Source organism: Podarcis gaigeae (assembly GCF_964106915.1).
Source record: "Podarcis gaigeae genome assembly, chromosome: 10".
Lineage (NCBI taxonomy): Eukaryota > Metazoa > Chordata > Lepidosauria > Squamata > Lacertidae > Podarcis > Podarcis gaigeae.
In genome coordinates this window covers 55,626,063-55,651,593 of record NC_139686.1, presented here as the reverse complement: position 1 = coordinate 55,651,593, position 25,531 = coordinate 55,626,063, and the positions used below count along the sequence as shown (strand labels likewise).

The 25,531-nt window shown below is 41.2% G+C and overlaps 1 protein-coding gene across 6 annotated transcripts in view; it reads right to left on the bottom strand.

Annotated features, from left to right (window-relative positions):
- CPED1 (cadherin like and PC-esterase domain containing 1) overlaps positions 1-18,235 on the bottom strand; it is a 133,425-nt gene extending 115,190 nt beyond the window's left edge. For all 6 annotated transcript variants that reach the window (XR_014555341.1, XR_014555342.1, XR_014555343.1 and 3 more), the window contains exons 1-2: positions 18,078-18,235; positions 17,143-17,633 (exon numbers count right to left, since the gene is read on the bottom strand). Coding sequence is in view for 1 of the 6 variants with exons in the window: in XM_083699068.1 (XP_083555194.1) it covers positions 17,143-17,400 (258 nt within the window). In the remaining 5 variants the exon portion in view is untranslated. The remainder of the gene's footprint in view (positions 1-17,142; positions 17,634-18,077) is intronic.
- Between the last annotated feature and the right edge of the window lie 7,296 nt (positions 18,236-25,531).

The window sequence follows — 25,531 nt, the reverse complement described above, 5'->3', positions numbered from 1 at the left end:
GTGACAGAAACCAGAGCGCAGAGAAACGGCGTTTACCTTCTCGCCACAGTGGTACCGATTTATCTACTTGCACTGGTGTGCTTTCAAACTGCTAGGTTGGCAGGAGCTGGGACAGAGCAATGGGAGCTCACCCTGTTGTGCAGATATCAACCGCCGACCTTCCGATCAGCAAGCCCAAGAGGCTCAGTGGTTTAGACCACAGCGCCGCCCGCACTGTGTTGTAGCAACCGCTGACTCTCCCTCACATCCAACCTAACCACAGTTAAATGCAGCATTACTGCTTCTCTGCGCCCCATTGCAAAAGAGCAGGATTGTTCATCAGCTGCAAGAACCATAAGTTATTCCCACTCGGCTTCTGCAATGGTCCTGCAAGAAGGATTGCGACTGGGGAAGTGTGATGCAAATCAAAGAGCACAGATGTGATGTGATGCAGTTAAGTCAATGGCCCTTCCTAAGCAGCCAGGTTATATAACCCACTCTCTTATTGCGAATGTCGGTGGGTTGAATGAATCCAAGTAGAGGAGGCCAGCTTCATGGGGTTCCTGTTCCAGTGTGGATTCCCACCCCCACCCCCTTTGTGGATTGTGTTTCTAATCAAAGTCAGACATAGATGAGGCAGGATTACTAAAATTACATTTTATGCTGAGAAAGTTCTAAAGAATGAGCTCTGCTCCTCCCCTTCTAGCTTTCAGAATGTTAGCCCTAAAAAAATAAAAATAAAATAAATCTTCTTTTTTGGCCAATAGGACAGCAATTATGAACAAGTTCCTGAGCCAATTTCGCATTTGAACAGAAATGGCTTCAAAGTTATGCAAGCTAAAGAGAACACCAGAGGCCATTAAAAAATAAGTTGAAAGGACAAAGTGCTTTCCCCACTGGATATTATTATTATTATTATTATTATTAATATACTGCCCTATATCTGGAGGTCTCATGGCAGTTTACAGGAAAATCAAAATTGCATTGGGTCACCCCAAATTCACCATCAGATCACATAGCATGTCCATGGCTACATCTTGCACCAAAAAAATCACGCACCCACTGTTGCCTAGGGTCACAGTGGTGCAAAAACGTGGTTACAAAGCACGGATCCACATGGATCCTCAGGATTTTTGCATTGGACTACTCCAAACTCACTGTCAGATATTAAAAATCTTTATAAAATAGAGAATTAAATACATACAGAATGTTAAATTTTCAGTTTCGAAATATTAGTACTAGTTTAGTACTGTATTTCTATATTACTATAGTACTGTATTAGTTATTTTCAAATACTTAAATATTTTTAGGGTGTAAGACCCAATTAAAGCCCGTTATTTACATACAGTATTACAGTATTTACATACAGTATTAGGCGTACTGTATTAACTTTATTAACTGTATTAAAGCATTAACTTTGAGATATTATTTTTATTTAATGAACCCTCAGCCTTATTCAAAGTAAGCTTAAATTAGCTATTTCACTTATTAATCAAAGTGCTATTACTGTGCGACAGCAATATTTTATGTTTTATTCTTTTAATGATAGTTTAGGATTTATTTAAATATCATTTCAGTCTTTTCAGAGCTATATATTCACTGCTCTGTAATAGTCTATAAGCATAATTGTTACTGTAAATTAAATTAGCTTTTTACGAAAATACCGTGCGTGTTTATGTTTTGTTTCTTTTTTCAAAGCCAAAAAGTGTTTCAGGCTTGTCAAGTTTCCCGGAGTGTGGAGTTATAGAGAGTCGAGTTTTCGGGGTTCTAATGTTGATCATATGACTCTAAAATACTTTTTAAAAACTTTAAAACTCACTAATTTTCATCTAAAATTTAGAAAACTTCCCGGGGCAGGACCCCAGTATGGGCCCCCCCAATATTTTTTATAAGTCGGCGCCCCTGACGCTTCTTTGTATTATCATATGGCGCTCCGCCAGTTGTCCACACCCCTTCAGCATGTTTTATTGGGATATGGTTTATTTAGGGCTGCTATATGTCTAGGACATTGCCAGGATTTCGAAGGCAGAATTGACACCCAGGGAGATTTTCTAAAAGGTGGCGCTTTGCCCTGGATCTTAGGCAAGTCAATTGCAAAATTGCATTTTTGCCTTAAAAAAAGAAAGCTCAGCAACTTCTGGGTTTTCCTTAAAAAATGTTCAGCAATTTTGAGGTCTTCCTAAAAACAGCTCAACAACTTTCGGGGTGTCCTGGTTTTTACTTTTTGAAATATGGCAACCCTAGAATGCTTGAGTGCTTCCTACATTGCTAGAAAGAAACTAATTTCCTCTATCTTTCTTTTTTCCTTCTCTGGAGGCTATTTAAACATTTGTTGGCTTTTTATATCACTAGTATTTTTGTTCAGGAAGGAGGAGGATTTGAACTGCGATGGCTGGAATGCTACTCTGCTTCTCATTGTTTGCTATCTAAATATAGGGCAGGCCCCTAAATCAGGGAGATATGCTTTGACTGTTGGCATCGTAGCACACAGAGTGGGCTGAATGGCTTATGTGGTTAGTTGACAGAACTTTGCGTGTTGGGTGGAAAGATAGTGCTAAACACAAACTCAAATTGCTTAACACCGTATTTTTTGCTCTATAAGACTCACTTTTTCCCTCCTAAAAAGTAAGAGGAAATGTGTGTGCGTCTTATGGAGCGAATGCAGGCTGCGCAGCTATCCCAGAAGCCAGAACAGCAAGAGGGACTGCTGCTTTCACTGCGCAGGGATCCCTCTTGCTGTTCTGGCTTCTGAGATTCAGAATAGTTTTTATCTTGTTTTCCTCCTCCAAAAACTAGGTGCGTCTTGTGGTCTGGTAAGTCTTATAGAGCAAAAAATACGGTAATTTGACATATATATTCCAAAAGGAAGATGTGGACCATTGTCCATGTATGAGTTGTTTCATGCAGATTATAAATTGAGTGGTACTGGGTTTAATACTTGGACGGAAAGGTAATGGAAAACACACCTGAAATTTACGGCATGTTATATGCTGAAAGAAAATTTTATGAAAATGATGTACCGGTGGTATTTGACTCCTAGTGAGTTAGCAAAAATGTATAGAGTAAGTACAAGCACCTGCTGGAAATGTAAAGAGAAAGCAGGTTTTTATCATATGTGGTGGTCATGCAAAGCAGGTATGCCCAAACTTGGCTCTCCAGTTGTTTTGGGACTACAATTCCCATCATCCCTGACCACTGGTTCTATTAGCTAGGGATGATGGGAGGGCCGAGTTTGGGGATGCCTGGTGTAAAGCTTTCTGGGAGATGATCTATAATGAAATGAAAAAAATGTTTAAAATAACTTTATTAGGAATTATAGATACCGACATTCCAAAGGAGCAGAAGAGACTTTTTATGTATGCGACAACAGCCACACAGATGCTACTAGCCCAGAGATGGAAAGAAGAAAGAGTCCCTACCAGAAAGGAATGGCAAATTAAGCTGATGGACTATGCTGAAATGGCAAAACACTTCCGGAGGCGGCGCGAACGGCAATGGCGGTCCTTTCTCCTTTGTGAGGAGGAAGCTCCGCAGAAAAAGGGTCGTCCGTTACGGCGAAACGGAGACCCGCTTTGGAGACCCACAGGCAGCAAGAGCCTGTGGTCCTGAGACTCGGCGGGCACCAGGAGCGACCCCCAAATCGCTGAAGGAACCCCGTAAGGGGCTCTGGATCGGTGGAGGGGGCTGCGGTGCTGTGAGTCGGTTCACGATCTGCGGAGTGAAGCCGCGCTGCTGCTGCCGGTGAGCGCTGACCTCTTTTCCTGCAAAATTGGAGTTGAAAAAGCTACAATCCGTGAGTAAGGATCATATTTTATTGGAGATTGGAATCTAAACTGAATTTGGCCGAAAGCGGAGAGACGAAAAGTAGGAAGTCCGTCTTCCGCTCCCACTGAATATCAAAGCAAAGAGCTGGAGAGTGAAGGTAAAGAGAGACTTTTTGAGCTATTTGATTTGAGCACCCATTGAACTCTATATTAAGTGGATTTAGAGCTGTGAATGGTGGATTTTTTGTTTCTTATTGGCATGGTGACATCTTCTTCTTATGGGATTTACATTATAAGCAAGAAACCCAGGTGCTGGAGCTGCCTGTGCAATTGAACTGTCAGTCTGCTGATATGGTTACTTTGAATCTGAACTTTGAAACAATCTGAGAACCTGCTATTTTGAAACATTGAGAATACCAGCTAGCACCATTTGAAACACTGTCATTGTTTAACAGCAAATCCTGACTCTGCTGGGAACTATTTGTGAGGGCTTTGGACTTTGAATTTTAAACAGTTATTAATTGTACTGGACTGAATTTTATTTCTTCCTCAAAACTATTACAAACTCCCCCTAGAGGATTTGGAATTTACAACAGAGACTTTTATTTTACTTTCTATTTCCCGGCCTCCTGTATGACTGTTACCATCTGGGCCGTTGCTTTCTCATGGGAACTCAGCCTGACCTTGACTTTTAGATAACTTTGGAATGAGTGGCGCAAAAAGAAAGGGGGGACCAAGAACCAGACAAACAACTCTAACAACTGTAACTGCAGCCTCACAGGCACGCAGATCATCTGTGCCTACTTTACCATCTGAGGAAAAAGCTGCCTCTCTGCCACAGGCAGGGGAGGAAGAAACTGAGGAATTACAATTAGAAGAGATGGCCTCAGGAGCATCTGGTTCTGTTCTAGAAAGAATACTAGAGAAACTGGAATCTTTGGATAGGAAAGTGGACCAGCAAACAGCAAAAATAGATTTAAATACAGAAACTTTAAACAAACTGTCTGGGCAAGTTGCACAGAATGCACAAGCTATTGGACAACTGAAGGAGGCTGCAGGTGAAAATCAGAAATTGGCTGAAGACACCAGCCAAAGATTGGGTGAGCTGGAAAAAGAAGTAAGGCCACTCACTAAACAAGTAGGTGAACATCAGAACTATCTTTCTATGATTGAACTTCGGAATAGGGAAACCAACTTAAGGATAAGGGCAATACCAGAAGTGGAAGAAGGCAACTTAGCTGAGTTCCTGACCAGAGAATTTTCCAAGTTTTGGAATTTAGAGGAAAAAGACTTTAAAATTGTGTCAGCTTTTAGACTTGGAAGACTTATAAAGAAAGAGAAGCCCAGAGATTGTTTGATAACATTGAGATCAAAGGAGGAGAGGGACAAGATTTTAGGCCTTCACTACGGGAAGTCTCTGGACATTTTGGACAGAAGAACTGAAATTTACAAGGACATTCCTAAACAGCTGTTGGATCTTAGATCTGAATATTTGGAGCTGGTAAAATTGTTGAGAGGCAACTCAATCATCTTTAGGTGGGATTTTCCACAAGGCCTGTCCTTTACCTTCAGAGGAAGGAAGATTAAAATTAGAACTTTGGAAGATAGAGATAAATTTTTGATTGCCCACGGAGAAGACCTTCATAAAGGACTTGAACTACCCTCAGGGCCCGAACCACCAGAGGTACCTACACCTGTGGACTCTAAAGACCCAGAGAACCAAACACCATCCCAAGGAAAATAACCAGATTTACCCAGGATGTCCCTGCAACTTTTGAGCTGGAATATTAATGGCTGCAACAGCCCGGAAAAAAGGAGGAAAATCTTTCACATATTAAAGAAGGAACAATTGGATATCATCTGTTTACAAGAAACACATGTGACTAGGCTCCACAGAAAAGTATTAATAAATAAAAGGCTTGGCCAGGAATTTATATCTTCGGACAAAGTTAAGAAGAGAGGAGTGGTGATATATGCAAAAGAGAGCCTTTCACCTAAATTTTTATTTAAAGACGACCATGGAAGAATTTTGGCAATTGAAATACAGCACCAAGGAGAGAAAATTTTGATATTAGGAATCTATGCTCCAAATGAAGGGAAAACAGAATTTTACAAGAAGTTGCATGGGATTATGTTGGAATATCTGGACTTTGATAACATCATTATGATGGGAGATATGAATGGGATCGTATCGACCAATATGGATAAGTCACAAAGACAAAATGTTACTAAAGACGGCAGACTACCAAGGACCTTTTTTGAAATGACAGATAATATGGACTGGATTGATATATGGAGAACAAAGAACCCCTTGGGAAAAGAAGGAACATTCTTTTCTGAAGCCCAGCTGACATGGACAAGAATCGACCAAATATGGATTTCTAGAGGTCTGGCACCTAAGGTGAGAAAAGTGGAAATCTGCCCAAAGACCTGCTCCGACCATAATGCTTTGAAAATGGACATGATACTAGTACCAACCGGTTCCTTTAGATGGAAGATGAATGACAATTTGTTCAGAGATCAAGAGATTATTAAGAAGGCCCAAAAAGTTATAAAGGACTATTTTGAAATAAATTTGAATACGACGGTGGAAAAAAGAACAATCTGGGATGCAAGTAAAGCGGTCATGAGAGGGTTCTTGATACAACAGAATTCTATAAAGAAAAGAACACAGAATGAAAAGAAAGACAGGATTTTGGAAAAGTTGAATACAGTAACAAATTTGGAAATTGAAGGAAGAAATATCCAGAACCCCGTGGAAATTAGAAAGTGTTTCCAGAAATATTTCAAAAAACTATACACTCAAGGGCCGCAAAATGAGATGGAAATTAAACAATTCTTGGAAAAAAATGGGCTCAAAAAACTGTCACAGGAAAATAGAACACTCTTGAATAGCAAAATAACTCGACAAGAGATTGAACGTGCCATTCAGAACATGAAATTGGGCAAATCTCCAGGGCCAGATGGTTTGACCTCCAAGTATTATAAGACATTAAATGACTATCTGATACAACCACTGATGGAGGTCAGCAATGAGATTATGGAGGGGAAGAAGGCGCCGGAATCGTGGAAAGAAGCCTTTATCACATTGATACCAAAATCAGAAACTGAAAAGACACAGCTTAAGAACTACCGTCCCATCTCCCTTCTAAATGTGGATTACAAAATATTTGCTGAAGTTTTGGCAAACAGACTTAAAAGAGTTTTAAGTGAAGTAATACACAAGGACCAAGCAGGCTTTCTCCCAGGCAGACACATGTTTGCTAATACAAGGAATATTATTGACATTTTGGAGCTGTTGCAAACAGAAATTAATACCAAAGCAGTGTTAGTTTTTATAGATGCGGAGAAGGCCTTTGACAATATCTCTTGGAAGTTTATGAAGGGAAATTTAAAAGAAATGGGAGTGGGGAGGGGTTTTGAAAACGGGATTGATGCGATATATTCAGAACAAAAGGCAAAACTGATAGTCAACAATGCGGTTACGGAAGGGTTTAAAATTGAAAAAGGAACACGACAAGGCTGCCCAATTTCCCCGCTGTTGTTTATTACAGTCCTGGAGGTGCTCCTGAATCTCATCAGAGGGGACCGGTTGGTGCAAGGGATCCAGGTCGGAGCGAAACAATATAAACTTAAAGCTTTTGCAGATGACCTAGTTTTGACCCTGCAGGAGCCAGAATCTAGTACAAAAAGAGTTTTGGAATTGATTCAAGACTTTGGTCGGGTGGCGGGATTCAAATTAAATAAACAGAAAACTAAAGTATTAGGGAAAAACTTGACAGACATAGAGTCAGAACGGTTTCAGAAAGAAACAGAACTAACATTGGTGAAAAAAGTTAAGTACCTAGGGGTAAATATAACAGCAAAAAATCTGAGTCTATTTAAGGATAATTATGAAAAATGCTGGTCTGAAATTAAGAGAGACTTGGACTGTTGGACAAAATTGAAACTTTCTTTGCTAGGCCGAATTGCCGCTATTAAGATGAATGTATTGCCAAAGATGTTGTTTTTGTTTCAAACATTACAAATTGTGGATAAGACGGAGTGCTTCAGGAAGTGGCAGAGAGATATTTCTAGATTTGTCTGGCAGGGCAAAAAGCCTAGAATTAAGTTTAAGATACTAACTGATGCGAAAGAAAGAGGCGGCTTTGCCCTGCCGGACTTAAAGTTGTACTATGAAGCAGCAGCTTTCTGCTGGCTCAAGGACTGGCTACTTCTTGAAGACACGGATGTGTTGGATTTGGAAGGTTTTAACAATGCATTTGGCTGGCATGCATATCTATGGTATGACAAAGTTAAGACCAATAAGGCCTTTAAGAACCATATTGTCAGGAAAGCTGTATTTAATGTCTGGACAAAATACAAAGACTTGTTGGAAAACAAAACCCCAAGGTGGCTTTCACCTCTGGAGGCTAAAGCTCGGAAGAGACTCAATATGGAGGCCAACTGGCCAAAGTATTGGGAAATATTAGAAAAAGATGGTGACAATTGGAAATTGCAGAGTTTGGAGAAAATGAAGGGTAAAGTGCTAGACTGGTTACATTATGCTCAGATTAAAGAAGTTTTTAAAAATGACAAAAAGTTAGGATTCCAGGTGGAAAAATCGAAGTTAGAGACAGAACTGTTAGAACCAAAGAGTAAGATATTATCAAGAATGTATAACTTGCTGTTGAAATGGAACACACAAGATGAAATGGTTAAATCTGCTATGATAAGATGGGCACAGGACATTGGGTATAATATTATGTTTGAAGACTGGGAAAGGTTGTGGACCACTGGGCTGAACTTCACTGCATGTAATGCTCTGAAGGAAAATGTAATGAAAATGATATATAGATGGTACATGACCCCGGTTAAACTTGCTAAAATATACCACTTGTCCGAAAATAAATGTTGGAAATGTAAGGAAAATGAAGGAACATTCTTTCACCTCTGGTGGACTTGCCCGAAAGTGAAGGCCTTCTGGGAAATGATATATAATGAGCTGAAAAAAGTATTTAAGTATACTTTCACTAAGAAACCAGAGGCCTTCCTCCTGGGTATAGTCGGCCAGAAGGTGTTAAAGAAGGACCGAACATTCTTTATGTATGCTACAACGGCAGCAAGGATCCTTATCGCTAAGAATTGGAAAACTCAAGATTTACCCACACTGGAAGAATGGCAGATGCAGCTGATAGACTATATGCAACTGGCGGAAATGACCGGCAGAATCCGAGACTTGGGAGAAGAAAAGATTGAAGAAGACTGGAGGAAATTTAAGATTTATTTACAAAAATATTGTAATTTGGTGGAATGTTAAGAAGGGTGCTTGATTATAAAAAACTGGCCATCACTAATCTGGATTTGAATTGGAAGATAAGTGAGATTTTAGAAAACAAAAATTGCTGAAGAATTGTTATTTATCATTTAAAAGAGTGATTATAAATTACATGATAATTTGCTTGGAAAAATGTATTGATAATGTAAGTGTGAACGGGAAACGTGAGGAAGTCCAAAAAGGTTTGAAAATTTGTTAAGACAAAAGGAATGTTGTTTATTATTTTTGTATTTTTTATAAAAAACCCTAATAAATATCTTTATAAAAAAAAAAAAATATGCTGAAATGGCAAAACTGACTGGAAAGTACAGGAACCAAGAGGACAAAAACTTTTTAAAAGAATTGGAAAAAATTATAAGTTATTTAGGAGACCACTGTAAGCAGATGAATACATCAGCAGGATTTTAATCTCACTTGTAACGTAACAAATACTATGGGTAGTGTGGATGGATGCAAAATATAGATTATGAAATAATATGCAGTTGAAAATGTTGACAATAGGACTGATGGGGGGGATGGGAGGGAAGTCTCGAGATTCAGAGAAATCTCAGTGTATGGATATGTATTTGGTATTGTTATAAACTTATATTTGTAAAATCAAATAAAAATGATTTCAAAAAAACAAATGCTTGGAGTGTCAGACTACGAGCTGGGATACCCTAGTACAGGCTTCCTCAACCTCGGCCCTCCAGATGTTTTGGGCCTACAACTCCTATGATCCCTAGCTAGCAGGACCAGTGGTCAGGGGTGATGGGAATGGTAGTCTCAAAACATCTGGGGGGGCCGAGGTTGAGGAAGCCTGCCCTAAAACAAATCTCTACTTCAGTTATGAACTTTGCAGGGTGACTGTGGACCAGTCACTACCTACCAACCTAACCTACTTCTCAAGGTTGTTGTGAAGATAAAATGGAGCCGGGAGAGCCATGTACCTTGAGCTCCTTAGAGGAAAGGTGGACCGCATGAGGTCTAGAGGGTGGCAACAAGAGAATGGGTCTTTTCTGTAGTGGCTCCCCATTCTGTAGAATGCTCTCCCCAGGTAGCTTCACCTGGTCCTTTCATTTTATATATTTTAAGTGCCAGGTGAAAACGTTCCTCTTCAACCAGGTCTTTGACCAATTAATATCCTATTAATAGCCTTTTATTTTTATTTATTTTTAAAATATTTTTTATTAAGCAATTTCAACATAACAAATTATCAAACCATACGTTATTTCCCCCCCCCCTTCAATCCCCCCACCAAGGACTTCCCTCAGCTCCTCTCTCTGATTTCTCTGCACATATTATTCTCTGCATGTTATGAAATTATCTATCATATAATCAACAAATAAATTTGTGTACGTTTATTCAAAACCTGCCAAGGAGTCAAGTTCATTTTGTTGTCTTTTTAAATAATTTGTTAAAAGTTCCCATTCTTCCTTAAAAATCACAGTTGTCCTTATCACGCAGTTTATATGTCAATTTAGCCAACTCTGCATAACTCATGAGCTTTTCTTGCCACGGTTCTTTCATTGGGATTTCCTCATTCTTCCATCGTTGTGCTAGCAAGACTCTTGCCGCTGTTGTAGCGTACATAAATAAATTCTTTTTTCTTCTTGGCAGGGTCTTGTCCTACAATCCCTAACAAAAATGCTTCTTCTTTTTTTATAAATGTCATTTTAAACATTTTTTTCCAATTCATTATATATCATTTCCCAAAATTTTTAAATTTCTCTACATTCCCACCACATATGGTAAAAAGTCCCTTCTTTTTCTTTACATTTCCAACATATGTTTGACCCCTATTAATAGCCTTTTAAATGTGTGTGCGGGAAGGGGGGGTTATTGTTTTGTTGTTTTGGTTTAATTATTGAATTGCGTTTTATCTTGCGTTTTGTTCTGTGAACCACCCTGAGATCTTGTGTTGAGGGGCGGTATATAAATTTAATAGAATAAATAAATACATATGAATGTAGTAAATAATTAAATTTCCAACCTCTCTCCTCCCTTAGTTGCCTTATGGTCAAGCACTGCTTCGAAGTCTGAAGGCAAATATAAATAAATTTGCCGTAAGAACTGCATAGATTTCGTCCAACTTTTAAAACAATAAGATCAGCCATTCTTCTGAATGCTCAGAACTTGCACAGCTACAAATATTCAGTTCAGTTGACTCTAAATTGGTCCTCCATTCAGCTGTCCCTATTTTAGGTTGATTGCAGTTCCCACAGGAGTGTAGGTCAATCTGGGCTAGCCACAAAGAATGTACTACCTACTGTAATTGAAGTTCATATTTCAGCAACAGGAAAGAGGATGAATACCAAAGCCAGGCCTTGTCCCTAAATATACACACCAGGGCAAAATTATGCCTCCTTGTCATGTTGTGTATTGTGGAATCTCTTCCATAAACTTCCGTAAACTGAGTCAGATCATTAGTCCACCTAGCTAGTGGTTCTCCAGAATTTCAGACAGGGATCTCTCCTAGCCCCAATGTATTCTCCTTTTTAAGTTGTTACTCTAAATGCCACTCTATCTATCTATCTATCTATCTATCTATCTATCTATCTATCTATCTATCTCTATCTATCTATCTATCTATCTATCTATCTATCTATCATCTATCTATCTATCTATCTATCTATCTATCTATCTATCATCTATCTATCTACTATCTAATCTATCTATCTATAGCTAGGGGAGGGGGAAGGTGACAGTACTGTGTACTCCTGAGTACCCCCAGAAAAAAGCATATTGGAAACTTTATGTATTTATGTGGTCAGAGATGGTGGAAGTTGTGAGTTCAACAACGTCTGCAGGGCCACAGGTTCAACACCACGGCGCTAAGGTGTGTATATTGCCCTAAAAGGGTTCAAAATTATTGGAAGGAACAAACTTTTGTCAAGCGTCTTAAAATCTACAAGTGATAAAATACTATCAAAGAAGAACATTCTAGATGCATTATTTGGCCATACTTGCTTACAACTATGTCATCAAATTACACTCAGACCTGCGACTAAGAAATCAGCAAAAGGATATCTGAATCAGTGCTTTCCCCCCCTAAAAAAAATGTTTAGGGGTACTCTCATTTTCCCACTCATATTTAAATATTGCCCCTCAATGAAGCCAAACTTAGAATCACAAAATGTTTAGGAGTATGCATACCCCTGTGTACCCCCAGAAAAAAGCGCGGATCTGAATTATCAGCCACCCCTTAGATGAAGCTATATCTGGATTACAGAGCAATTTCTAGATGCAAGCTGCCCAATAATTAGGGGCGACAAGACTGTTTTATTTATAGTCATGACATAGATTTGTTTGTAATCAGAGAAATGGTCTGCAGGACATTTAATTTAAAGAGCCGTCGCCACATTTCCTAACAAATGTCACCAGGAAAATAGCTCCTACAGCCACAAGAGGTTGTTCACTTCATAACTATGATCAAACAAATAGCTAAGGTTGAAATATTTCAGCACAGCTGGAATGTGGGTAACTCAAGGACAAGTGGTTGTTTCTGACACACAAAGGAACTATAAACAAATACTATGATGTGGAAAACATAGAATATTCTCTGGCCACACTTTAGAGCCTCTGAATCCAATGGAAAAGATGGAAGCACATTCCTAAATCTGGATTATTCCTTCAAAGTTTTGTCTTTTTGCTGTCACGGTTGCTTTTCAGAAAATCATTTAATGAACCTGAAAGCGGCCTTGCACGCAGCTCTGAAATACTGCTGATCTCTACATGCACTCCTGAGGGCAATTTGGGGACAAGAAACTGTGCTAATTAACCTTGGAAGTCACTTGGAAAAAAGCCCTATCATTTGACTTTTGTGTCTGAACTCCATAAAATTCCTAACGCTGTTTCGTAGATCATTGGAGTACTGGAGCTTGTCAAAGAAAGAAAGAAAGTGTAAAATCCAGTATTTAATAGCATGTAATGTCATCATATGGCTAGGTCACTGCACTGAGGACGGGGCGGATCAACTTTTAAAAGTTTACTGGAAGAGAGGGTCACACTATTCCAATTTTCCTCTGCTGTGTTATCTCCCCAAGTGCAAGATGTAATGTAAGAGCTTTTGAACAAATACGCCAACTGTGTAGACTAGCTGGTGTGTAAAAATAGCTGCCCGACTAGCAAACTAGCAGCGCAGAAAACCTCAGTTATGCACACCACACCCTGTAGTAAACAAGCTTTCATTCTGCCAAAACTATATTATTTCTCTGGAGGAAAACTAACTTGCAGTGCCCAAGTGGTGTTGTGCATAGTGTTGGGCTTTGACCTGGGAGACCCTTGTTCAACTTCTCGACCAGCCATGAAGCTCGCTGGGGGACTTTAGGCCAGTCCCAGTGTTTGTCAGTCTAACCAGCACACATTCTTGATGCAAAACTGGGGAGAAACCATGTATGCCCCCCTAAGGTCCCTTGAGGAAGGATGCGATAACAGTGTACAGTGGTACCTCTGGTTAAGTACTTAATTCGTTCCAGAGGTCCGTTCTTAACCTGAAACTGTTCTTAACCTGAGGTACCACTTTAGCTAATGGGGCCTCCCACTGCCGCCACGCTGCCACTGCACAATTTCTGTTCTCATCCTGGGGCAAAGTTCTTAACCTGAGGGTTAGCGGAGTCTGTAACCCGAAGTGTTTGAAACCCGAGGTGATTGTAACCCAAGGTACCACTGTATTGAATGAGTAAATCGTGTGTTAATCCACAAGAACTCTCTTTTTCTCAACAGTCAAACAGACAGGAATCCATCTCCTATAACTGCACACATTCAGGATACAGTGGTACCTCAGGTTAAGTACTTAATTTGTTCCGGAGGTCCGTTCTTAACCTGAAACTGTTCTTAACCTGAAGAACCACTTTAGCTAATGGGGCCTCCTCCTGCTGCTGCGCTGCCAGAGCACAATTTCTGTTCTCATCCTGAAGCAAAGTTCTTAACCTGAAGCACTATTTCCGGGTTAGCGGAGTCTGTAATCTGAAGTGTATGTAACCTGAAGCTTATGTAACCCGAGGTACCACTGTATTTCAACAATTGTGTACCAAGAAGCCCACCAGACACTCAACACTGCTTCAAAGTGTCGAAGCAATGATTCTTCAACATCAAATTCGTTGGACTGTTCATGTTGTGCGGATGCCTGATTATCATCTTCCAAAGCAACAACTCTATTCCAAACTTTAAAATGGAAAGCGTAATGCTGGTGGTCAACAGAAGAGGTTCAAAGACACTCTCAGGGCAAATCTTTAAAAAAATGTAGTATAAATACCAACAACTGGGAAACACTGGCTTGAGAGTGCTCCAATTGGAGAACAGCCTTTACCAAAGGTGTCATGGGTTTAGAAGATGCTCGAACTCAGGATGAAAGGGAAGAAACACGCTAAGATGAAGGCATGCTTGGCAAACCCTCACTATGATCAACTCCTGCCTGGATACCTATGTCCCCACTCTGGAGGATGTGTGGATCCAGAACTGGCCTCCACAGTCACTTACGGACTCACTTTTAAAACCCTTTTTATGGAAGATGATCTTATTTGGCTACAAGTGATAGCCAAAGAAGAAGAAGCCCACCAGAGTTGCCACCACCACCACCGAGAGAACCATAAATACAGAGCACCACTCACTATTATTTTCATGCATCCCTACAATCTCTAGTTCAGGCCGATGGAGCACCATTTCACTCCAGGTCATTAGGGCCTACAGAAAGGAATTGTGGGTGATACAAACTTAGGAGGACTGGGTTTAGCCCTCTTCTTTTCATTCCCACCCTCAGACCCTGCAAGAGTCCCTATTTTCCAGGGACAGTCCCAAATTTACAGACGCCTTCCCAGTTTCTGATTTGATCCTGGAGTATCCCACTTTTCCTTAGGACATCCCTATTTTCATTGGAAAAATGTTGGAAGGTATGGAGTTACATGACCTCCAAGCCAAGGAGACAAGTAACTATACAACCTTAGAAGACATCTGAAGGCAGCCTTGTATAGGGAAGGTTTTTTTAATGTTTAATGTTTTATTATGTTTCTATATATGTTGGAAGCTGCCTGAAGTGGCTGGGGCAACCCAGTCAGATGGGCAGGGTATAAATAAAATACAACAACAACGGAATAGGTCACCCCTATTTTCATTGGAGAAAGGTTGGAGGGTGTGCACCCTTTTCTGTTATGCTTGTAGGTCAGGTTAGCTGTTCCAGAACACAATGAACCAAGCAAGAAAAATAGTCCAATCTCCCTAATATGCCAGCATCAAATGGCTTGGACTTTGAAGACAGCATCATATTTTTAGGTAATAGGTCAGCATACAGATGAGAGAAAAAATTCAGTAGTCTTGGGAGTCTGCTTCCATGATATGCAACGACAGAGTCCAGGATGCAGCAACATTTTGGAGGTCCTTGTAATCAGAACATTCAAATTGTTTTTGGTCTGAAATGAGAGGGCCAGTTTGGAGGGTACATAGCAAATCAGCTTAGCACTATGTTAGCCATCCAAATCTGTTCAAAGGATTGCAATGAGGCGTAAGCAGGATTTCGGGATAGGGTTTACTGGAGGCTAAGTCAACAATCCTATACGAACTTGCAAGGCAGTGAGGCCTACTCAACACAATTATTTCTGAGCAAACACACTTGGGCCTGGAATGGGAATAATTATATATTTACTGAGTCAAAAGGAAATTCTCTACCCAGCAAATTCCATCATAGTAGTTCTATGATTATGGAGGAAGCGTTTAAAATGTACGAAAAGTGGTTGGTAAACACTCAGAGATATTATTATGTAGACCACTTCCTGTGGCCAGAGGATAGCACAGTGCATTCTATGATCACTACTGTTCCCTGCTTCCTTTATCCTATTTGATACGCAGTCCTATCCTTCTTCTCCCAACCTTCATCTCCCTGTTTCTTTTTGACATATTCTATATGATTTGAAGCCGTAAGTCTTGGAAGAAGCAAAGTAGGATAATAACAGATAAATGCAAATCTACGGGATGTGCCCGGAGTTACTGTTGCCTTTGCCTTCACAGGACTTTGGGTTTCTTGTTATGCATTTAGCATAGCTGTCAACTTTTCCCTTTTCTTGTGAGAAATCCTATTCAGAATAAGGGAATTTCCCTTAAAAAGGGGGAAACGTTGACAGCTATGCATTTACTGCAAACGACGCAGAACCACATTCATTTCCCAACGAGATTGGGTTGCCACGATTGCTACTGGGCAACTGCACTTTCCCCCTCTCTCTAGGTGCTTTGATGTGGGGGCTTAATATCGTAAATGGGTCATTCAGAAATGGTTGGCAACAGATTTTGTTTAACTTATCAGATTCTCCTGGAAAGAGTGATCTATATTAAATAGGACATGTAGAAACATAGCATTTGATCCCAAGGATGTTGTATGGATGCTGCGGGATGCATGCATGAGGAGAACCCATCCCAGAGTCAACATCCATCTCAGAAGTACCCTCTGCCTCTCCCCATTCTATATGTCCTTTTTGTGTAAGCCCATCCACCTTTCCTGGACCAATTCCTTTGACCATGCTCTTTGTGCTTCAGCAGGGATGGAGCAGGAATGCGATTCGGTTCACATCAAAAGGTGAAGCTGCCCAATTTGCACTCCAGAAACAATATGCGAACTGGATCGCAGCCCTCCTTCAAAATGTGCAAGTTGCTGAATTTTGTGATGCCGTTCCACAGCCAAGTCACGAGTACAAAGATGAGCATGCTAGAGTACAGTATGCATACATATTGATATGTTAGGGAATATAACATACAAAAATACGTTGTGTTTGGCAAAATTGCTTTGCAAAATTGCGTACGTTAGGAAAAGTTCACGTTAAGATGCTGATGAATGTTTATGAGGACTTTTTTTTGCTGTTGAAGCAAACTGATGCAGAGAACTGAACTTAAGATTGAAAAACTGAGAAAAACAAATCTGACATATTTGCCCATAGTTTCCCTCCAGGGGGGTCATCGCTTTGGAACAACCTCATCTAGACAATATAACAGGGCCAAGGATTCACCTTAGCTAGCAAGCAGATCCATCTCTGCTTATTTGAAGGTTAATTTTAGCTGTGACTGCCAGAAATGTGCCTCCAGTTTCTAAGCCAGTTTTTCATTCTGTACTTGTCTTACCTCCTTCCGTCCTTGTAGATTGCTTGAAGGAAGCAAGCAACGGGCTTGCCTTGCGGAGATCTCCTTGTACCTCCTGTGCTGTACCAACTCCGAAACCACTTTGTCTGGTAGAACTCCATTGCTAACTGGTGAGATGTATCTCCTTGTCCTTAAGGGTGTCAGGGTCTGGTAGAAAAGACAAGCAGCCAGCACCAGCACCACCAGGAACGGGCGAAGTCGACACCACCTCCGGCCAGGCAGAATCTGCCGGCAAGCCATGGCCACCCTAGGTTTCTAATGTTGTCCCGTTTCCACATTGTAGGAAGAGTCACTCTGGCTACTCTTCATCAACGCGAAATAAAGGGAGAAACGTGACTTGCCCGCGGGGAAACAGAAGTGCTCTCCATCACTTCTGGGTTTGAGTTTTCCCATGGCATCAGCCGGCGAGAAGTTCGAGGTCTCCGAAGCAAAACAGACTACGACAAACGGCCCTTCAGGAAGCAGTCCCCGACCTGTGCAAAAAGAGAGGAGGCAGGAAAAGAGAAAGAAGTGACACGTACGTACGTCGTGTGGGTTGGGAAGGAGCAGACTTCAGCATCCTGAAATAGTTAGTGGCAGAAAGAATCTTACCGTTTGGAAGAAAGTTTATCCCACAAAACTCCAGCTGAACAACTGCATTCGCGAAAGCGAAAGGTTAAAAATTATGAGGTGTTCTTTGTACGGCTAAAAAGCACCACAGATTTCCTCGTACGTCCCCCCTCCCTTCTGTTGCTTTTTAAAATACCGTTTCCTTCATTCCAGATCTTTTTAAATTGCCCTTTTCCTGTCGGCAAATGTGCATGCCTTCTCTCAAAGAGAATTCATCTGGTTTTGAACAAGCCGAAAGGCTAGATTTCCCTCAGTTAAGTTTTTTTCTTTCTTTCCAGCTTTCGGAGTTCAAAGTTATGTTTACTTACTTGGTTCTTAGCCCTGTCAAACGTTTTCCATTCTCCCCTAACGGGCTGCTGATTAAAACCACTCGGAGCAACGCAGCCTCATGACTCCAGCTCATCTCCCCCCCCCCGACACACACACAGCACTCCATCTGAACTCAGTTGGACCACAGACATATAAATAAAAAACAGGACTGCCCCAAGGGGTGGGGTTACGTTCACCAAGCTCTAAAAAGCCTCACACGCTGGAAGCTGTAGGAGCAAGGCTGCTGGATCACATAGCAACAATGTGCCCCCCCCTCCTCACATGCTTCCAAGCTATACAAGGACTCTAAAAATGTGGCTGGAATACAGACAACTCAAACATAATGAAGAAAGAGAAATGTTAAACCAGTCTGAGAACTGTTGCTCCATGAAGGGAATAGAGGTCTCAACAATCCCAGGCACCCCCCCCCCTTTTTAAAACTACATTTCTTTGGGAAAAGCCATAGCTATTTAAAGTGGTACAATACTGCTTTAAATGTAGAGTGCAGATGAGGCCTTTGTATATTAATTAGCGGCTTCTTGTTAATGTGTTCTTACTAAAGATAGGATGGCATGCAGAGAAGGCATGGAAACCTAGTAAGTTAAAAAAACAACCTGATTCTGTAGGACAGGCATAGACAAACTCTGGCCCTCCAGATGTTTGGGACTAAAATTCCCATCATCCCTGACCACTGGTCCTGTTAGCTAGGGATGATGGGAATTGTAATCCCTAACATCTGGAGGGCCAAAGTTTGCCTATGCCTGCTGTAGAATGACCAGCTTCATATAGTTTCCTTAAGTCAATTTAATATATTAAAGGGTTAATACCATAGAGTAAGTTGCTTTGCAAGGCTTAGCTATGTCACTTCCTCTTACCTTGGGAGGAAATAGGTAATGAAGCCTCTACCTGTGAGTTCTGTGTGTGAGGTTTGAGCAGGTCGTTCTGGCTCAGCTGCATGGCTTTCACCAGCCTCTTTTGTGTTTCCATACCAATAGTTTAGGGGCTTTGACCACTTTGCAACAAAGCTACATTTTTAGTGCCTGTGCAACTTTTCTGACTGATGCATGGGAAAGCACATGAATCTGACCTTTGAAGAGTTTGTAAGTAAACCATTTTTAACTTACCAGATGTGTCTTTTCCTATGCTGCGGGGGAAGAAGGAAACTTTGGAAGGAACTTCTAAAGGGAACAGTTTTGAAACTCACTTGGAAGTTTTTACAGCCTATTATTGTCATGCTGTACTTTGCTGCATATTTTGTGATTTTAAATCTCTGCTGGGGTTCTCTTACCAAAAGGTTCTTGCCCTAAACTTGGATCTTGGCACCCAAGGAAATTCTTTTTTGAACCAACTGATCCAATATTCGGTGGTGGGGGGAAGCATCTGGTCAAACCCTGCTGGGACTGTATCAGTTGAGACTACAGATGTGATTGCATGTTTGTATGCACCTTGGGGCTAGAAACCATCATTTTGCACTAGAATACTTAGAACAAGTTAAAAACTGGAAATGCTATCTAGTCTATTCATCCTTAAGATTCACAATAACTGTATCAGGTGCACTGAATATTCTAGCTGCACTACACTACTGAGGTTCTGCAGTGCAAAAGGGGGTCAATATATACCTTCAGTTTTGAAGGTGTATAAAACCAAAATAGTTACCAAGGTTACATATAGCATACAGGTTTGGATCTTGGAAGTTAATAAATCCTCAGAGGTGACACAAACCACTTTTTTTGATAAATATATTTTGTGTGCTATGCTAAGATGGGTTTGCAATGTTGTTCTCCAACTGGAAGCAGACATTTGTTCTCTATGGATTTGGGCTACCTGTCCTTGGTTTTGCTTAAGAATTATGCTTGTTCTTGGCCCACATTGGTTAATAACAAAGGTAAACACCTCTTAAGGGATGCGTGTGGCGCTGTGGGTTAAACCACAGAGCCTAGGGCTTGCCGATCAGAAGGTCGGTGGTTCGAATCCCTGCGACAGGGTGAGCTCCCGTTGCTCGGTCCCTGCTCCTGCCAACCTAGCAGTTCGAAAGCATGTCAAAGTGCAAGTAAATAGGTACCCCTCCGGCGGGAAGGTAAACAGTGTTTCCGTGCGCTGCTCTGGTTCGCCAGAAGTGGCTTAGTCATGCTGGCCACATGACCCGGAAGCTGTACGCCGGCTCCGTTGGCCTATAGAGCGAGATGAGCGCCACAACCCCAGAGTCGGTCACGACTGGACCTAATGGTCAGACGTCCCTTTACCTTTTAAACACCTCTGGCTATTCACAACCTATCTTCTTCCACTAGGATTAGAAAACCCACCAACAGAGACTTCTAGAACTTAACTTGCAAAATTCATTCACTCTTGCAAAATGTGTCTGCTCACCCCTCTACCTCGGTCTACAAACAGGGGTGGAGGACTTCTGGTTCACAGACCTTATTGGGCTGGCATGGGTTCCCATCTGACCTGCGAGGCCAAACCTGATGTCATATGTGACATCTAACAAGGGGCAGGTGGAGATACAACTGCCAATGCACAATCGGGAACCTTTGTGTGTGTTTCCATTTTGTCATTATAGGGCAGTGAGTCGTTTTACAAAGCACAATTCCAGTGTAGGCAATCAGGGCTTGTAGTCATAGTGATGTCAGGTGACAGTTTTTTGGGGCGCGCAAATTTGTCCACTTGCCTAAGGGGTCTGCCAAGGCAGGTTATATGGGGAAGAACCTAGCCTACTGGCTGGATCCAACTCCCCACCCCTGATCTGCAACCTCATAGTGATTATTGACATGCTCAGTATTGGGCAACATTAACTATTCCTAGAGTACAGGCAGGTATTTGTGAAACGTCAATTTATGAGGTTGTCTAGGCATTTGAGAGTTTGTCTAGTGGTCCAGTAGAAACATTAGTCCACATTTTCCTATACTTAATAGTTGTTAAATAAAATAAATTTTAAAACAAAAAAATAACAATGCTTCTCATTGCTAAATTAAAGAAATATAAATTAACCACAGTAACATTTCTTCTAGAAACATTCCAAACCTACTTGAATAAGCTGTAACTTTTATAGGGTTATCTCCCATAAACTTTCCCTACGGTGTCTGTATTTTAAAACTATTGCTGCTCTTTTATTTTATACTCTTAATGTCCAGGGCTTTTGCTACGTTCTTATTTTAAAAGGCACAATTTTTGTGCATGTCTTTTGTGCGTTTTCCCTGCTGTGGTCGTCTTCAGAACCCTGAACTACATTTGATGTTTATGGGCTACAGGCCAAATAAACCGAAACTGGATTTAGCACTTTGTGAAGGAGCCTAGCCTCTTCCTGAGATCACAGACACTCCCAACTCCTCTTCCCACCTGACCAGGAGGGTTTTAAAAAAGCCAACTTTTTTAAAACTAGCCATAGTTACTTGTTAAACCACAATTCCCAGTTTGGATTAAATGACACACTGTGTTTCACTGAAAGATGAAGCAAACACTTCTGAACTCCTCTTAACTGTGGGAGAATGAAAGGGGAGCGAGTGCATGCCATCCCAGGAGGATGCTAGGTTCATAGACATAGTGCTCATCCATAATGTAGAAAGCAGTGCATCTAAACATGTCCTTTCCTTGTGGAAAGCTAGAATATGAGGGATAAAGGTTCTCTAGCTCAGAATGTGGTATCTTTTTTGTGGAAGCGTCTTTCCTACATGGAGGAGCACTCAAACTATTCCATCACCCAGACTGTAGAAGTACTATCCCGGAAAAACTGTACTGTATGTTGTTTACTGAATGTTTTAGTTGGCTCAAAGTCAAGGTTAGGGCTGGGCAATATGTGGTTTCCAACATTGTGATGTATCACCAGCTAAACATCACAATATACAGATACATTGCAATGTCTGAAATAAGGGTGGCTTCATGGCTTTTCTTGCATCGTGATCTTTGCTGGCGACTGCTCTTGTGATTCGCTGCCCCCAGGATATGAGGCAGGGGAAAACTGAGCCAACAAAGTTAACAGGGGTTGCAGGAATCAAGAGAATTGGCTGGTTCCACAGCTCCTAGATAAGCTGCGTTCCCAGGCTGATGAGCCCCATCTGCCCCTCTTGTCAATAGTTTATGGATGATTTTGTTCATAGATTCATAGATTATGGGGCTGATCAGTAGAGTTCTGCTTGGACCTCCCTTTTCCTCCTTGCAGCTCTCTGCGCTCCCCAAAATCTGCTCTGATGTTGGGAACCCAGAGGGATCTACAGGGGAGAGGAGAAGAAGGGGAAATCTGTGAGCAGATCTCTGTTCCACACAGGCACACACACCATCGGAGATATTGGATGATCACTGCTCACAATGTTTTTGTTTGTGTCAACACCGTTAGGGGGTAGGGTTTGGTTTTTTGTAACATCTTTATTGAAAGTTCAAAAAGTACATAACTATATGTGGTACCAAACATAGTGAGATGCAAACAAACAAGAGAAAGCGAGAATCAGAACCCGTGCAAAAGGGAAAACAAAGGGGGCGGACCCAAAACTGTATATTTTACAAGGTTGTTATTGTACTTCACCAGATCTTAACCTATTACAGTATTTGTAAGAATGGATTCCAAATATCATTGAATTTGTCCATGGAAAGCCTGCATTTATACGCAAGTTGTTCATATATGTTGCAAGTTTGTACAAATTTTCAATCCAATACCATTAGGGTGTATGTTACAAACACTGCAAATGCACAAATGAGCTCCAGGCTTTAAGGCTGCGATTCTACAGTTACTGGGAACACACTTCATCAAACGCAGTAGGACTAACTTCCACGTAAACATGTGTAGCCTGTAAATCCCTTATTGCCAGAATATGGAATTTTGGAACAGGCAAGAGTGTCAAGGGTAACCTCTGGTGGCTACTGCAGGAACTTGTTCAAGTCTGTGTTAACCTTTCGAAAGCAACTCCACAGAGCTACAAATAAAGCCTGTCTGTATGAGTGCTAATTTTAACGTTCCTGGGGAGCATGTGGTTTTTAAAAAATACAAAGTCGTACAAATTTTCCAGCTGTAGCAAGACAATTTAAGAACTGTATTGAAATATGTCCAGGTGTGCAACATTTCAAAACAGTTACTGCTGCATCATTACAAAAATTTCCAAATTATGCTTAAAAAAAATGAACAGCAATCCTGAGGTTTAGGGATAGGGCAAAAGTATTTAAATCTTGCTGCATAAAAATAGTTATGGGAGAAATCCCAGTAAAAGCACTTTTGAAGTTCTATTGATCATGCTACTGCTATGGTTACCAATCAATCATCCTATTACAATGGTACCTCGGGTTAAGAACTTAATTCATTCTGGAGGTCTGTTCTTAACCTGTTCTTAACCTGCAGCACCACTTTAGCTAATGGGGCCTCCCGCTGCCGCTGCACCGCTGGAGCACGATTTCTGTTCTCATCCTGAAGCAAAGTTCTTAACCCGAGGTACTATTTCTGGGTTAGCAGAGTCTGTAACCTGAAGCGTATGTAACCTGAAGCGTATGTAACCCGAGGTACCACTGTACTATTTACCTAAAGTTGCAGAAGAGTAAAACTAGAGTCCTATGGCCCCATGAAATCCAGTAATCTATTGTTCAAAGTCTTTAGCATATGCACCACAGTAACAATCCCATCATAACCTTTAACTCTGGGTAACGTAGAGACCTTTAATTTCCCAACTTCAAAGCACAGTGCAACCCTATTTTTCACATGTAAGAGGGAAATTGTTTGTAAAAGCTTACCTCAGGGACACACAGCAATTTGCTAGCGGAGATGACGGCAGGCTAAATCCAATTTTGGGTTCCACTTGCTACGCCGTAATGATGTGCACAGGTCATATCGCTTTCCAGAATACCCTATTAAGAACTTGCTGCGAGGCAATGGACCGAGAAGCTTAACAGCTAGGGAGGCATTCCATGTTTAACGGCTAATGCTATCACTTGCAGGAAGACAGAACATTAAATTGGAGGACTAAGCCAAAAGGGCAACCCTCTCCACTTCCAAGATGCAAATAGGAAGAAAGTGTGTTCTGGGAAATATTTGCCTTATTCTGAACTAGGTTTGGGATGGTGTCGTGACATCATTATGTTTCATATGCAATGCTCAGTTGACTGAGAGTACTCTTCCCAGTTTTTGGGGAATGCAAAGGATGGTGCTAGTCAGAAGCCTGTGAATGAGGTGGGCAAGTGAGCAAATTAGGGTGGGATGCATAGCTGTCAACCATCCATTATTTGGTGGGGAAATCCCTTATCCTAGTGCTGTGTCCTGCTGCTGTCCCTTATTGATGATGTCTCTTAAATTTCCCGGGTTTCAAAGGAAGCAGCTCCTCTCCCTCCCTCCCTCCCTGCCGGCCAGGGAGGAGGGAGGCTCCAACTGTGTTGCTTGGCTGCATTGCTCACCCAATAAGGAGTCTAAGAACGACCGGGGGATGGAGCTTGCATGCCTTGTGCCAATCAAATCGGCCATGTTGCCTGGGGACTCGCCTTTGCTCAGTGCTTCCCAGCAGAGAGGTGACGGTGATTTTCCTTGCTGCATCCCCTTTGCTGGGTTGCTGCGCTGTGGGAACCACCGCTTGAGGCTTTGTTTGGCTGCTGGCTGGGCTTTCTGCCTTTGGCTCGGAGGGGCTCAGAAGATGAACATACCTGTGCACCAAAAATCCCTTATTTTGGCTGCTGATCCCTTATTTTCGAGGCTGCTGGTCCCTTATTTTCAAATCTGTAAGTTGACAGCTATGGTGGGATGTCAGGTTGAATCTTTTTCTCTCCTACAATTCGCCTTTTGGGGCAGAAATCAAGGCAGATGAGCAGCCAGCACGACTTCGTTAAACTTTCAGCAGGTAATCCTGGTCACTTTGAATTCAAGATGCAGCACAATTTTGTCCATTAATTACACATTTTGGGTTACACAAACTTATAAATTCCAAGTTTGGGAAGCAGAATAGTCAGGTTTAGGCTAATGTAGTTGTGCAAAACAAAAACTACTTTTATTTGAATTATTTTGCACACTATTTCGTTATAAAATATAAGGTATGGATGTTATGAAACTGCCCTGAAATATAGAGGTGCAATGGTTATTTGTTCTAACAGCTCTAAAAGGATACCGTTAGGTTTATTTGTTAGCTCTTTTTTATTTTAAATTTCTAGACCGTCTTTCCAACCAAGAAAGCACTTAAACTTATTATGTCCTATTTCTAAACACATCGCATGTGCATGTAACAATTTTCTCTTCCCCCATTTCCCCTCCCCCTTGCTTTGGAGGGTTGAGGAACCTCCAAAACAGATTTTGGAGATGTACAGGAGCGAAAGGAGAAACTGTGGCACAAGCGGATTTCTCTTGTGCAAGGCAGGTTGAATGAGTTTTGCATAACATTATTTCTGCCATGTCTTAAGTGTGAATTGAGCATAGTCCAACATGATCTTGAAATATGCAACACATTTTCAATTAAATATAGATGTGCATCTCTTAAGAGTAACTGCAATGTATCAA